The 12,303-nt window shown below is 39.2% G+C and overlaps 1 protein-coding gene and 1 pseudogene across 1 annotated transcript; one reads left to right on the forward strand and one right to left on the reverse strand.

Moving 5' to 3' along the window:
* The first annotated feature begins 3,596 nt into the window (after positions 1-3,596).
* Positions 3,597-4,580, forward strand: LOC101717542 (olfactory receptor 5M11-like; annotated as a pseudogene).
* A 2,869-nt stretch (positions 4,581-7,449) lies between these two features.
* LOC101717194 (olfactory receptor 5M10-like) lies at positions 7,450-8,418 on the reverse strand. The gene has a single exon (XM_004869881.2). It carries the CDS (start codon positions 8,416-8,418, stop codon positions 7,450-7,452), a length of 969 nt encoding a protein of 322 aa, XP_004869938.2.
* Between the last annotated feature and the right edge of the window lie 3,885 nt (positions 8,419-12,303).

Below are 12,303 nucleotides of genomic sequence, written 5' to 3' on the forward strand. Positions count from 1 at the left end.
TCACTGAAAAATGATGACAAAGTGGTGCCCATGGTCATCAAAGCCAGTAACTTTGACCGATCCTGAGGAGTACACTATGCTTTGTGCGTCCTTTGTCAATACTGCTACAGACTGTGTTGATCTGTCAGCGTGAGTCAACAACCTTCTCAGAAAAGACTGTATAAGGATTAAAATTGCTGTTTCCCCCTGCAGTGTACACAGTGTTAATTCTTTCCTACACTAAGAATGCTTAGAATTATCTTCAATAATTCTATTACCTAAATTGAAAATGATTTCATAACTGAATTACTATCATTTATTGGGATGGTGTTCTTCCTCCCATTTTCTCATTCATATTTCTCCTTTTTTTTTTCTGGTACCAAGAATCGAACTCAGGACTTTACACTTGCCAGGCAGGCATGGCATTATCTCTCTCTTGAAACAAAGGAGCCCCATTAACTAAAGAGAAGGGATCTTAACAATAAGGAGTGTGTCCATCTGTTGGCAGCTCAAGGCACTGTGGCTGATGGCATACGATGTGATACTGAAACATTCTTAGACATCTTTAGCCATGAAACATACACATTTTTAAAAGTATGAACATTTTAGTGGGAAGGGTAAAAAATAGTCCTTCTCTTCCGGGCCTCTCATCAGCTTCTAATGTGAAACATAATTAGATCAAATTCTACTTTCATAATTGGGGTTTCTCCATGTGTATCACACAAATCAAACCCTGGGCTGCATGAAATAAGAGTAAAGGATAATGTGGTGGTTGATACAAATGTTTTCTTTCCTTTCCTCCTTTTTCATGAGTGCAGCAAAACTTGAGGTAAGGTTGTAGAGAAGCTTATATTCCCTTTCCAAGCTTTCTTGAGCCAACAGTATACTATAAGGACTAAAATCTGAGGCTTAGGGTTTTTTCTACTTCTGAAGTTATGGAGAAAAATTTCATGTGCATTGATGACAGTGAGATTTATACTTCGGCAGCCTTATGAAAATATTTCAATAATCCATAATAAGGGAATAATGCATGTAACCAGAATGTAAAATCACCTGAATTTTTTATTGAGAAAGCCTGCTTCATTAGTTATTTAAATTGTCTAGTTCAATTGTTGGTTGTTTGTTGTGAATTACAGTGAAATGGAAATATACTTAAAATATCATAGCAATGTGTATATTCTGCCTACCTGGGGCTGAGACTCCTAGTCATTGTTTTTAAAAGCTTTACACCTGGTTCTAATATAAAGTCTGGGTTGATAACCACTGATGCAAATGTGAATAAATAATTTTAGTAAAACCATATGCTAGATATACTTTAGGAGATGTGAATTGTTTCTGTTCTCTTGTACTTATACATTTTGTGGTAGTAATGAAAGGAATTTCTCTCTTGCAGTCTAGGATCAACTTTTACCTAACTTCCAGCAATTCAGTCTACCAATTTAACAACCCATTACTTGGACTTTAGGTCAATCATCATTAGCTTCAGTTTTATTATTTTAATGTACCCTAACTAATTTCTCTAATTGTGTTTTCTCCTGTATGTTCTTCTCAAGGTAGCCAGGGTTTTTCATAGTAACTCAGATTCCATTGGTAATATCACAGCCATGAGAAATCTACATTCCATGAAAAATAAGATGATGAGAATTTTAAAAGTTACATCATTGATTCATTAATTTATTCAACTAATGATTAATGAATATTTTGATTCAGACATCTTCCTTTGTTCTGCAAATATGGTATCAATAAAGTTCCTGCAGGGATATAGCTAACATTTGGAGGGGATTGCCAACATATAAATAATTTCAGAAGCATTAAATGGCAGGAGGCAAAATAGATTATGGTTCATGATGAAGGAGTTATTGGAATGGAAGTAACTTAGATAAGCACCCCGAAGTGCCTGTTTCAGAGGAAGCATTATTAGAAGAAAGATCTGAAGTGAGTAAATGTGTCTGTGAAGTTGAATCTCTTTGAAGAAGGCACATCTATAAAGATGTGTAAAGACCTTGCAGGCAGCTTGACCTGGAGTAGACAGTAGATATCGATTGTGAGAAGGTGTACTTCCAAAGCCAGAATTACTTTAGTCTATCTCAGGCCTTTATGAAAAGTGGCCAGGTATTTCTAACCATTGCAGCTGGCCAGACAGTCTCAAGACTTTTAGGTAATCCTCTGAGTCTACTTTGAAGCTTAGCCTACTCCTAATGTCCAGCAAACCTGTAGCTAAAAATACTGCAAAACAACCTATGAACCCTAGAGCAGAGATTTCCCTGTGTTGATGCAGGGTGTCTGCATAATGCATCCACCATCTTTTACCTGAAGTCATTGGTTTAAGATCATCACATAAAAATCACATAGAACATATTATTTGATGTAACTTGAACTTGTGTTCCCAAGCCATGATCATTCATATTTGGCTCAGAATAATTTATTTGTTCTTAGTTTAAAGTGCAGTTGTTATTTTACCTTCACAAATCACTCAAAGCTCTGGGGATAGAATATTTAGGGCAGAGGGACCATCACCTGCAAGGACACTAAGTGCGAGTGTGCTCAGCATATTCAAGGAACAACCAGAAGGCCAAAGTGGCAGGACAAGAAGATATGAATTGCAGATTTTGGAGAGCAGGGTAGAAAGACACCATATAGGTCCCCGGTAAAATGTTTACATTTAGCAGGAGCGTGATGGCAAACCTTGGGCCATTTTACAAAGTCAGAAATATAATGTGCTTTGTTTTCATAAATGATTACTAGTTAGTGCTAAGGAGTAGAGGATTCTAAGTGTAGAAGCAGAAAACCCACTGAGATAGGTTAGATATGTGGGTAATTTTTTTTTAAGCTCTGATCAGTAGTGAAGAAACTGCTATGCAGTTTTAATACTCACTACGTAACTTTTAGAAACCATGCTTGACAAAAATTCCTCATGGTTCAGATATAAGAGGTGAAGTTAAAGACATGAGATAAGTTGAAATATAATTATGGAATATGAAAACATTGGGCTATTGTGACATAAAATGTGTTGTGAGACAAGAAAGAATTTATTTAAGTGAATGTGTAGTTGTTCCTTTGGGGAAAAAAATGAATTGGAATAAACAGAAAACCAAGGAACTAGGAGATGTTCTTTGCTATTGGAAAATATGTAAGAAATGAGGAAGAAATGGAACCTGAATGTGTATACAACAGATTCTCAAGCAATATGTGATCTCCTGATATACAAAGAATTTGCCCTACTGGTGACAATAAAACAGGTCTACAATCACCCATAGGCCACATTCTCTTCTCAAACTATGGCAGTACCCAAGTTTGACGACAGGGGTCTTGAACCAATGGTCCAGTTGGGACGATAAGGAGCAAAATTAATGTATTAGCAGTGTCCAGGTGAGAATTGCAAAATGGGAGGTAAGGCTTATGTAAAACTCCAAAATCCCTCCTACCTCCTGCTTTAATAGACACAAATCACTTCCGGTATCTATGGAGACTTCCGTGTCTGACGGAAATGACCTCTATGAGCCTCTTTCTCAAAATCAGTTTGTATCGCTGCACATTGAGTTGAGCTCTTCTCAGATTGTTCATAATTTGTTTCTCTTTTTCTTCTTGACACCTTCATTTTGTTTTTGTTAGGGACTATGTGGGTGAAGATAGATCCCAAACGCAATGGCAAGGAAACTACTGAATTCATTCCGCTAGGACTGATAAGCCAGCCGGAGCTGCAGCCTGTTCTCTTTGTGGTGTTTCTTCTAATTTACCTCATCACCCTCACCGGAAACTTTGGGATGATTTTTCTGATCAGACTCACTCCCAGGCTGCAAACCCCCATGTATTTTTTTCTCACCCACTTGGCATGTGTAGATATTTTCTATTCCACTAACGTCTCCCCACAGATGCTGCTCAATTTCTTATCTGAGAGGAAGACCATCTCCTACACCGGGTGTCTGACCCAGTGTTTTGTGTTTGTGACTCTGATCCTCACTGAGTATTACATGCTCAGTGCCATGGCCTATGACAGGTACATGGCCATCTGCAACCCCCTCCATTACAGCAGCAAGATGTCCAGGCCCATCTGCCTCTGCCTGGTCACCTTGCCCTACCTCTGGGGCTCCACAGTGGGCACCATGCAGGTGATACTGACCTCTCAACTGTCCTTCTGTGGACCCAACACCATCAACCATTTCTACTGTGCTGACCCCCCACTCTTAATGCTGATGCGTTCCAACACTTACGTAAAGCAAACTGCCCTGTTTGTGTCAGCAGGGCTGAACCTCACAGGTTCCCTGCTCTTCATCCTCACCTCCTATGTCTTCATCTTCATCACTATCCTGAGGATCTGTTCCAGTAAAGGGCAGTGCAAAGCCATCTCCACCTGTGGCTCTCATCTGACAGCGGGTTCCATGTTCTATGGGCCCCTCTTCTGCATGTATCTGAGATGAGCCAATAAGCAGTCTGTTGAGCAGGGGAAAATCGTGGCAGTGTTTTGTATTTTTGTGAGCCCCATGCTGAACCCATTTATCTACAGCCTGAGCAACAAGGATGTGAAGCAGGCTTTGAGAGGAGTGTTTATTAGGAGCCTTAGTAAAGTGGAGAAAACTTCAGTATCTACAGTCTCCCACTGAAGTAAGAAAAGGAAATCTTAAAAGAATCAACAAGTGTCCCTCGTTTATTCTAAGTGAATGGAATTCTCTGGGATAGAAACAGTATATCTTTGTATCAGATTAGTGTGAGATCAAAAACAGTCTGATGAAATAGTGAATGTGATCACTGGAATGAAGACTGACCATAAACAGCGGAATAGCTCAACCTTTCCAGTTCAGCAGTGCTGTGTGCTTCCAATTTCTACTGAGATAGTTGGCAAACAAGGTCTTCCTTTCTCTCCCTAGCTCATCAATACTGAGTGTCTCTGACCTACGTTGATGAGCAAAGCAAAGGGATTTGCAAAATATTCCCTGAATAAGAAAATGGTTTCCATTCATACATATGTTGTACAATTTTCTTCAGTAAAATTTTATTTTCTTCCAAATGATGCTTATACTGATAATTGCTGATTTTTTTATACTTTACTTTTCTGCTATTTTATGTCCACTTATGTTGAATTGAAAAGCATATGGGTTTTATTATTTAAACATAGAAAGAAATATTTCACATATTTTTATGAGCCTGTGATTTGCTTCATTAATTTTCTTTAATCAAAGTAATTGTCTTCTTAATGGGAGCTACTAATTCCCAAATTAGTTTGTTCCATTTTTCCAGAGGAGATTAATATCATGTTGTCACTACACCATTATTAGTAACTATTTGTTACATAATTTTACATATTTCTCTGCCATTTATAATACCCTTGAAAAGTGATTTTAGTGCTTCACAACTAAATTATAGCATAAATACGCTCTGGATTACATGATTCTTTTGAAATCTGTTCCTTTAAGTGCATAATGTAATGTAATATTGATATAAAACATTTTTGTGTATCACCATCTTTTAATCTTTAGGCAATTTTTCCCAATTTTAACAAGATCTTTACTGTATAAGTTATTGCTTCTGATGAATTTTCATAGTTTTATTACTTCCTTTTAAATTTATGTGTGTATATCGTGATGTGTAAAATCTCCACCACCAATTAGATATCCCAGTTTCCTGCATCCTCTATTCCATGAAGAATGTGCACAATCATTCTGTGTGTGTCTACGTGTAGTGCATACAAAGTCTAGCTGGACAGGATTTGTGCACCAGGTATACTTTATGGAAACTCGGCTTTCATTCTTTTCACTTTTTTGCCATGTCATAAAGTGGAGGCAAAGGTGATGTTGATATTTTCTCTCAAGCAAAACTATTTTTAAATTCTTTATTTGTAGGAACTTCCTCTAGAAAAGTGGTTTACAGCATAAATTCAAGTTTTTCTCCATGTTTAAACATGGTAGATAGGGTATTGGCATTGTTGGTTCCAACCCTACAAATCCAAACAAAAAAAGAAAACCCCACAAAACATAGCTTTTCAACCCCTAAAGAGCTTTATTCAGAAATGCAACATTTTTAAGAAGAAAAAAATAGAGGAGCTTAAATTGGAAGGTATGTGGGTGACAAGTAGTTAAATGATACAGATCAGGTTTTGAATTTGTTTTTTCCGACTTACATGTTTAAATTCCAATATTAACAAAGAACATTTGGTTTATATCTTCTGATTTAGAATATATTAGAAATATGTTATTTGTGATTGCTTGTTTTCTTGGTTGTGATAACAGTAATTCTTATGAAAAATGTGGATATACATATAAAGAAAATATTTTTACACTTCCTCAGTCCTTATACTTTATAAGTTTTCATAATGTATATATTACTTTTCCCTTCTGTTTTCATGACGTGTTCTTTCTCTCGTGAGAATGTCTTCACTTTAATGGCTGCATGGCATTTTAATGCAAGAGGGTGTCCCTGGGTAACAGTGGTCCTCTCTGTGATCCCAGCACTGCAACTCTACTGGTATTCTCATGCTTCAGGGCCAGAACCTCCTCTGCTAGGGAGGGGACTGTGTTTTATCAGCTGATGAATGAATCACTCCTGTGTGATCCTCTGGTCACTGACAAGTGTGCAGAGCAAGGGTGTGTTTCCAGCACAGAACACAAAGCCCAACATTGTTACGGAAAGAGAAGGCACCTGCGTTGCAGAACTAATATGTCTATGGAAATAAGCACATTTCTTAACATGTCAACATATCCTTAAAGTGAAATGATGAAATAGAAAAGTATATTATGTTAAATTGATATCCAAAAATTATATGCTATGTTCTTCCTGGAAAAATCAATAAATTAAAGTACCAGTCAGTCATTGGGAACTTTCCTAGTTATGAATGCATAAATATAAAAACATAAATACCACTGTTAATATTTCTAGAAGCCTACGTTTTTATGGGATAATGCTTGGGAGCAGCAGCATTCACCATATTTTTCTTCACAACTTGTAGTAAAAGCTTCTCAAAAGGTGACTTTCAGAACAGTTTCAGAAGGTGGCAAGAAAGATGGGAAGTTGGCCCTGAGCAAGAGAGCTATGCTGATGGGGAAGAACTGTAATGTTTCTTCTGCTGTAATAAATTTTTAAAACTTAAATATTCACAGATTTTTATCACAACATCTAGATGGACTTATTGAATGAAATTCTAACATAATAATGTGACTATTTGGGATTTCTTTACAAAAATAAATTTTACAAATCCAATATAGCAGCTTCTATTAAAATATTTTCCCTTGGGCAGGGGATTTAGCTCAGTGGTTCCAGTGCCTGCCTCGCAAGTGCAAGGTCCCGAGTTTGATCCCCAAAAAAGAATACCAAAAAAATTTTTTTTAATAAAAAATAAAAAAATTTCCCTTCAACATTCTATTTTCAAGAGTAAATGAATACAATTTCCAGTGAGAGTTCAGGATGATAAACAAGTCCTGATCCCAGAGTACTCATTTTATCACTATGAATTCACATCATCATCAGGACACTCAGTGGTTACAAGTCCACAACACACACTAAACTGCAATTTTTTGAAAAAAACTTTCCTCTGACCAAGTGCTGCATGGCCCGGATCACATCCTTGTTCCTTAGGCTATAGATCAACGGGTTCAGCATTGGGCTCAAAAAAGCATAAAACACTGCAATCACTTTAGACTCTGCCATAGACTTCTCTGACAGAGGTCTTAAGTACATGCAGAACAGGGTCCCATAAAAGATGGCGACCGTGGTCAGGTGGGAACCACAAGTGGAAAAGGCTTTGTGCCTGCCTTCTGCAGAACGCATCCTCAGGATGGCTGCAAAAATGAAAACGTAGGACAGAAGAATGATGGAGAGAGAGCTGGACAGAGTGAAGCCGGCAATGACGAACATGGCCATCTCTTTGATGCGGGTGTCAGAGCAGGCCAGCAGCAGGAGAGGAGGGTCCGCACAGTAGAAGTGATTGATCTCCAGGGAGCCGCAGAAGGACAAACGGAAAGTCAGCAGGGCCTGAGAGAGGCCGTTGAGGAAGCCGAAGAGATAGGGGAAGGAGACCAGGGAGACGCAGATGGCCCTGGACATTCTGCTACTGTAGTGCAGAGGGCTGCAGATGGCCACATAGCGGTCCAGGGCCATGGCTGCCAGAAGGAAGAACTCGGTGATGACCAGGGCGATGAAGAGAAGGCACTGCATGAAGCAGCCTGCCCAGGAGATGCTCTTGTGCCCAGAGAGGAAACTGTGCAGCATGTTTGGAGTGATGTTGGAAGAGTAGCAAATGTCCACGAAGGAGAGGTGGCCGAGGAAGAAGTACATGGGGGTCTGGAGGTGGGCGCTGGTCCTGATGAGCAGGATCATGCACAGATTTCCTGCCAGCGTGAGCAGGTAGACCAGCAGGAACACGGTGAAGAGCAGCTCCTCCAGCACAGGGTCGTCTGTGAGGCCCAGGAGGATGAACCCCATTGCTGGGGTGTGGTTCCGGGAGGGCATTTTCCTATCCCTTGAAAACCGAAAGTGACAGAGGACATGAAAAGTTCTTTATTTCTCAATTCTGCATTTATCTTATTTGATCTCCTGTTCACTAACTTGTCTATTTATCTGTGAGACTTTTTTCTTTTTTCAACAGAGGCATCAGTCTTTCTCTCCCATTTTTTAAAATTAATTTTATTGGTTCATTTTAGTTGTAGATAAAGATCACATTCGTCACAGGGGGTTTGTTCCTGCAAGTGCTCTCTGTCATCCTTCTGGTCTTTATCTCAAATACGGGCACCCATACACTCTTTTCTCCCAAATATTTGTATGAATAATATAAATATATAGTTCATTTTCATGTACATTCTCCCATTTATATCTCTCTTTTTTAGTACTCTGTGAATTTGCTGTTTGCCCCAAATTTCATGGGAAAAATAATGTAAAAGTTAAGAAAATAAGACATGCACATCAGCGAATTGTTTACATCTTCAATGTAGATAAATCACATAGTTTATCTTTCCCTGGTTCCTTCTGCTGTGATATCCTATGTTCTAGGCACAGAATAAAAGATGAACCTTCAGTGACAGACTCCACTAAAGGCCAAAAGTTATCTCTATTCACTGCTTTTGCAGCAAACCACAGTTCTGAAATTTATCTCTCAGTACATAACTAAAACTATATCAAATCTAGAATTGTTCTCGCTGCTTAGGAGCTATATATCTGCATACAGTATTTATTCATGTACCCCCCCAAGACTGAAATAGTTCTATTGTAGCACATGAAGACAGCAATAAATAAATTCTGCATCCTCACCCAGCTTACTTTGCAGTGTAGAGGGAAGAGATATGAAGCTCATAGGCAAAGCTACACATATAACTTCAGATAAAGCAAGCACTATGAAGTTAAATGATGGTGGAATGTTTTAGATGGCAGAAATCCTTCTCGGGATGGAAGCATTTGAACAGTTTATGAGCAAGGCACACATCTGTGGTGGTTTAATTCCCATTTTTTGGTGTCATTAACCCACTAATGGAATTTTTGTTTTAAAAAGCACAGATATGTAAATGTGGCTTCTGTACCAACCTGATCCCACTCTCCCAGTTTTTTAAAGGAAGTTTCATATGAGTGTAAAGTACTAGGTCTTCATTATTTGATTTTCTCATATTCATCATAAGGGTTTCATACAATAATGGGTTTTTGGAGGATCAAAAAATATCATCACTTGACTAGAAAAGAGCAATAAATAAAAATATTTTCCCACATTAGTAAGATACTAATCTCCATAAAACCCAAGATTTATTTTTACTTAACAAATGCAGATTGTAACCTACCTATAAATATTGTCTCACCATAATTTGTACAGAGAAAGTGGGGAGATTTATACTGTATTCTTTATATAGTCCCTTGAGGATTTTAAAAACCATTCTAAATAACTAATTAAAATATTCTTTCTTCCTCAAGAGCATAACCTTAATTTGATGCTAAGAGAAGCTGAGTTCTCCTCTGAGTCCACAATATCCAACTAACTTTTGTGTAAACAGCTTGGTACATGTGGGCATGAGATCTATACAGATAAGGATGGGTAACATCACTTGCACTCATGTGAATCAAAGAAAAAATATGGGCAGATAAGTTTCGTATTTTTAGTATAGTATAAACATTAATGTGTACCTCAGTTATTTGAAAACAATCTGACTTCAGTGCACTAGAGACACCCACACTACACGGTGGGTTGAGGCCACCAGCCCTGCTCACGTGTCAGCACTACTGGAAGGAGTAGTTAGCATTTTTCCTTTATTATGGTTCTGTCTAAACTTCTCCCCAAAGCCTCATGCAGTCGTAGATGGGGCTTGTTCAGAGGTGGCTGAATCTAGAGTGTGATGCTGGGATTAAGGGTGTGTGATTACCAAATCAGTCCACTGATTGGTTTGGCACTGCCCTAATTGCAGTGCCCTAAATAGAGTATAAAGTGTTGGGAAGACATTGTTCAGGTCCCTTGTTGCTTTTGCTGTTTCCACCACCATGAATGGGTGCCCCTCTGCCATGTGCCACCCTGCCTTGGACCTAGCCAATTATGGATTGGGAAACCTATTCAAATTGTGGACTTTGAAAGCTATACAAACTGTGAGCTAAATAAACCTTTCCTCCTTTAACTTTGGGTGTCGGGTACTTTGTCTCAGTAATAAGAGAAAAGTAACTAACACAGCCATCATAGGTAGATTTCCACAGTGGAGTGGCAGACCCTGTTTGATTTCCCAGTAAATTTAGTACTAGACATGTTGCTCTTCTGTAGTTCTCATGATAGCAGCCTGTGGCTTTTCTTAGCACATGTGTTCAGGATATTGGGCCTTATGGCTTTGTTGGTTCCTGGGAGCATTGCTTCTTTTCCTATTGGAAGCAGGTTTCTGGGTGGGGTGTGTGAGTTCCTCAGACTTCCCTGTGCTGGATATATACTACTGTCCACTCCGTGTTGCTATTCTGTCTCTGTAGGTGATTTGCTGCCATTTGTTTTTGTCTGGGAAAACATTGGCTCTGAGGTTTCTTTGGCGTGCTGACTATTATTGTCTAGTCTGCTCTTACTTTCTTTCTCATGATTCTGTCTGGTACTGCTATTCTTCTTAAAGGTATTAAGAGTAAGTCCTATGAGAAAGCTTTTGATTTTGTATTTGGTTGCTGTAGCTCTCTTATTCTAGATAGTGGGAAAAAGGGTAACAAGTCCAGGGTTTTTTTTTAACATTTTACACTAATCTGATAAGAGTCCTATCAAACATGGGAGACACAGAGAATATTCCAAAGGACTTACCACTAGGACAATTCAGACAGATTTAAGGGCAATATTTTAAAGAAAAAAATCTGATTTCCTGCATTACAGTCCGTCCTCAGTATAAATTGGAAAACCAAGAACTCTTGCTACAGAATGAGTCCATAAATTTAATACAGTGATTCAGTTAGATCCACTCTGTAAAAGGGAAAAGAAATTCGGAGATGTCCCTTATATTCTGTTTTTCAGAACTGACACAGAATCCTGCTTTGTACAGGGGCCTCACTGGTTATGCCCACATCTCCCTCCTACCAAGTATGGGCCTACAGCACCTGCTGTGGGCACTGCACTTCCTCCCCATTTAAATGATAGCTCCTCTCGCTATTACCACGTCTTCTTCCCTATCCAAGGCAGAGGCCCCTATGCCTCTGCCCTCATCATCACCTGCTCCATCAGTCCCCTCAAGATGGGATTGAGACCCGGAAACAGATAGGCACCCCACTGTTCTTAGGAAAATCTGTTCCCGTGACAGGAAGTGTCGGGTTTTGTGGAGGAGTCATCATAGAGCATGTTTTCTCCTCTGAGATAGGCATGGCTCAGTGTAAGGAAAGGTTTGGCAGTTTTTCTGAGAATCCTGATAAATTTAGGAAGAATCTATTAAACTGAGCACCACTTTTGTTCTGATTCGAATGAATGCTACACGACCCTGTATTTTTTTTATTGGTACATGTTAGGTATACAATACAGTTACATTCATCATTGGGATCTTGTACCTTTACATGATGTATCTTGGTTCTTATTTTTTCCTCATTCCCGGCTCTCCCTTCACCCTTTCCACCCTGTATTTTAATCTCTCCCAGCTCACTCTCCTCTTTTCCATGGGGCGAGGTTTGGCAGCAAGAGCGTGGTCCAGGGCATGGCCAGATGGGCGTGGTTTGGCCAATGGCAATCATGCTCTTCCTCTTCCCTTCCCTCCCCTTCCTGCTACCTTAGTGCCCACCTGTCGGGCCACTCTAAGAGGGCGTGCGGAGGAGCTCCCCCACTCCAGACACCACCGAAGAGACAATGCACAAGCATGGCAAAAATCAGTGAGCTTATGTTAGATTGAATTACCTTTCTCTCCCTTTATAAAAAAATTTCTA

Source organism: Heterocephalus glaber, unplaced genomic scaffold, assembly GCF_053883595.1.
Source record: "Heterocephalus glaber isolate CG9 unplaced genomic scaffold, H.glaber_assembly_v1.0 deba00001805, whole genome shotgun sequence".
In the NCBI taxonomy this organism is placed as follows: domain Eukaryota; kingdom Metazoa; phylum Chordata; class Mammalia; order Rodentia; family Bathyergidae; genus Heterocephalus; species Heterocephalus glaber.

Bases quoted from the DNA above. Each gene is read 5' to 3' on its own strand.
- LOC101717194 (XM_004869881.2), bottom strand. From the start codon at position 8,418: ATGCCCTCCCGGAACCACACCCCAGCAATGGGGTTCATCCTCCTGGGC.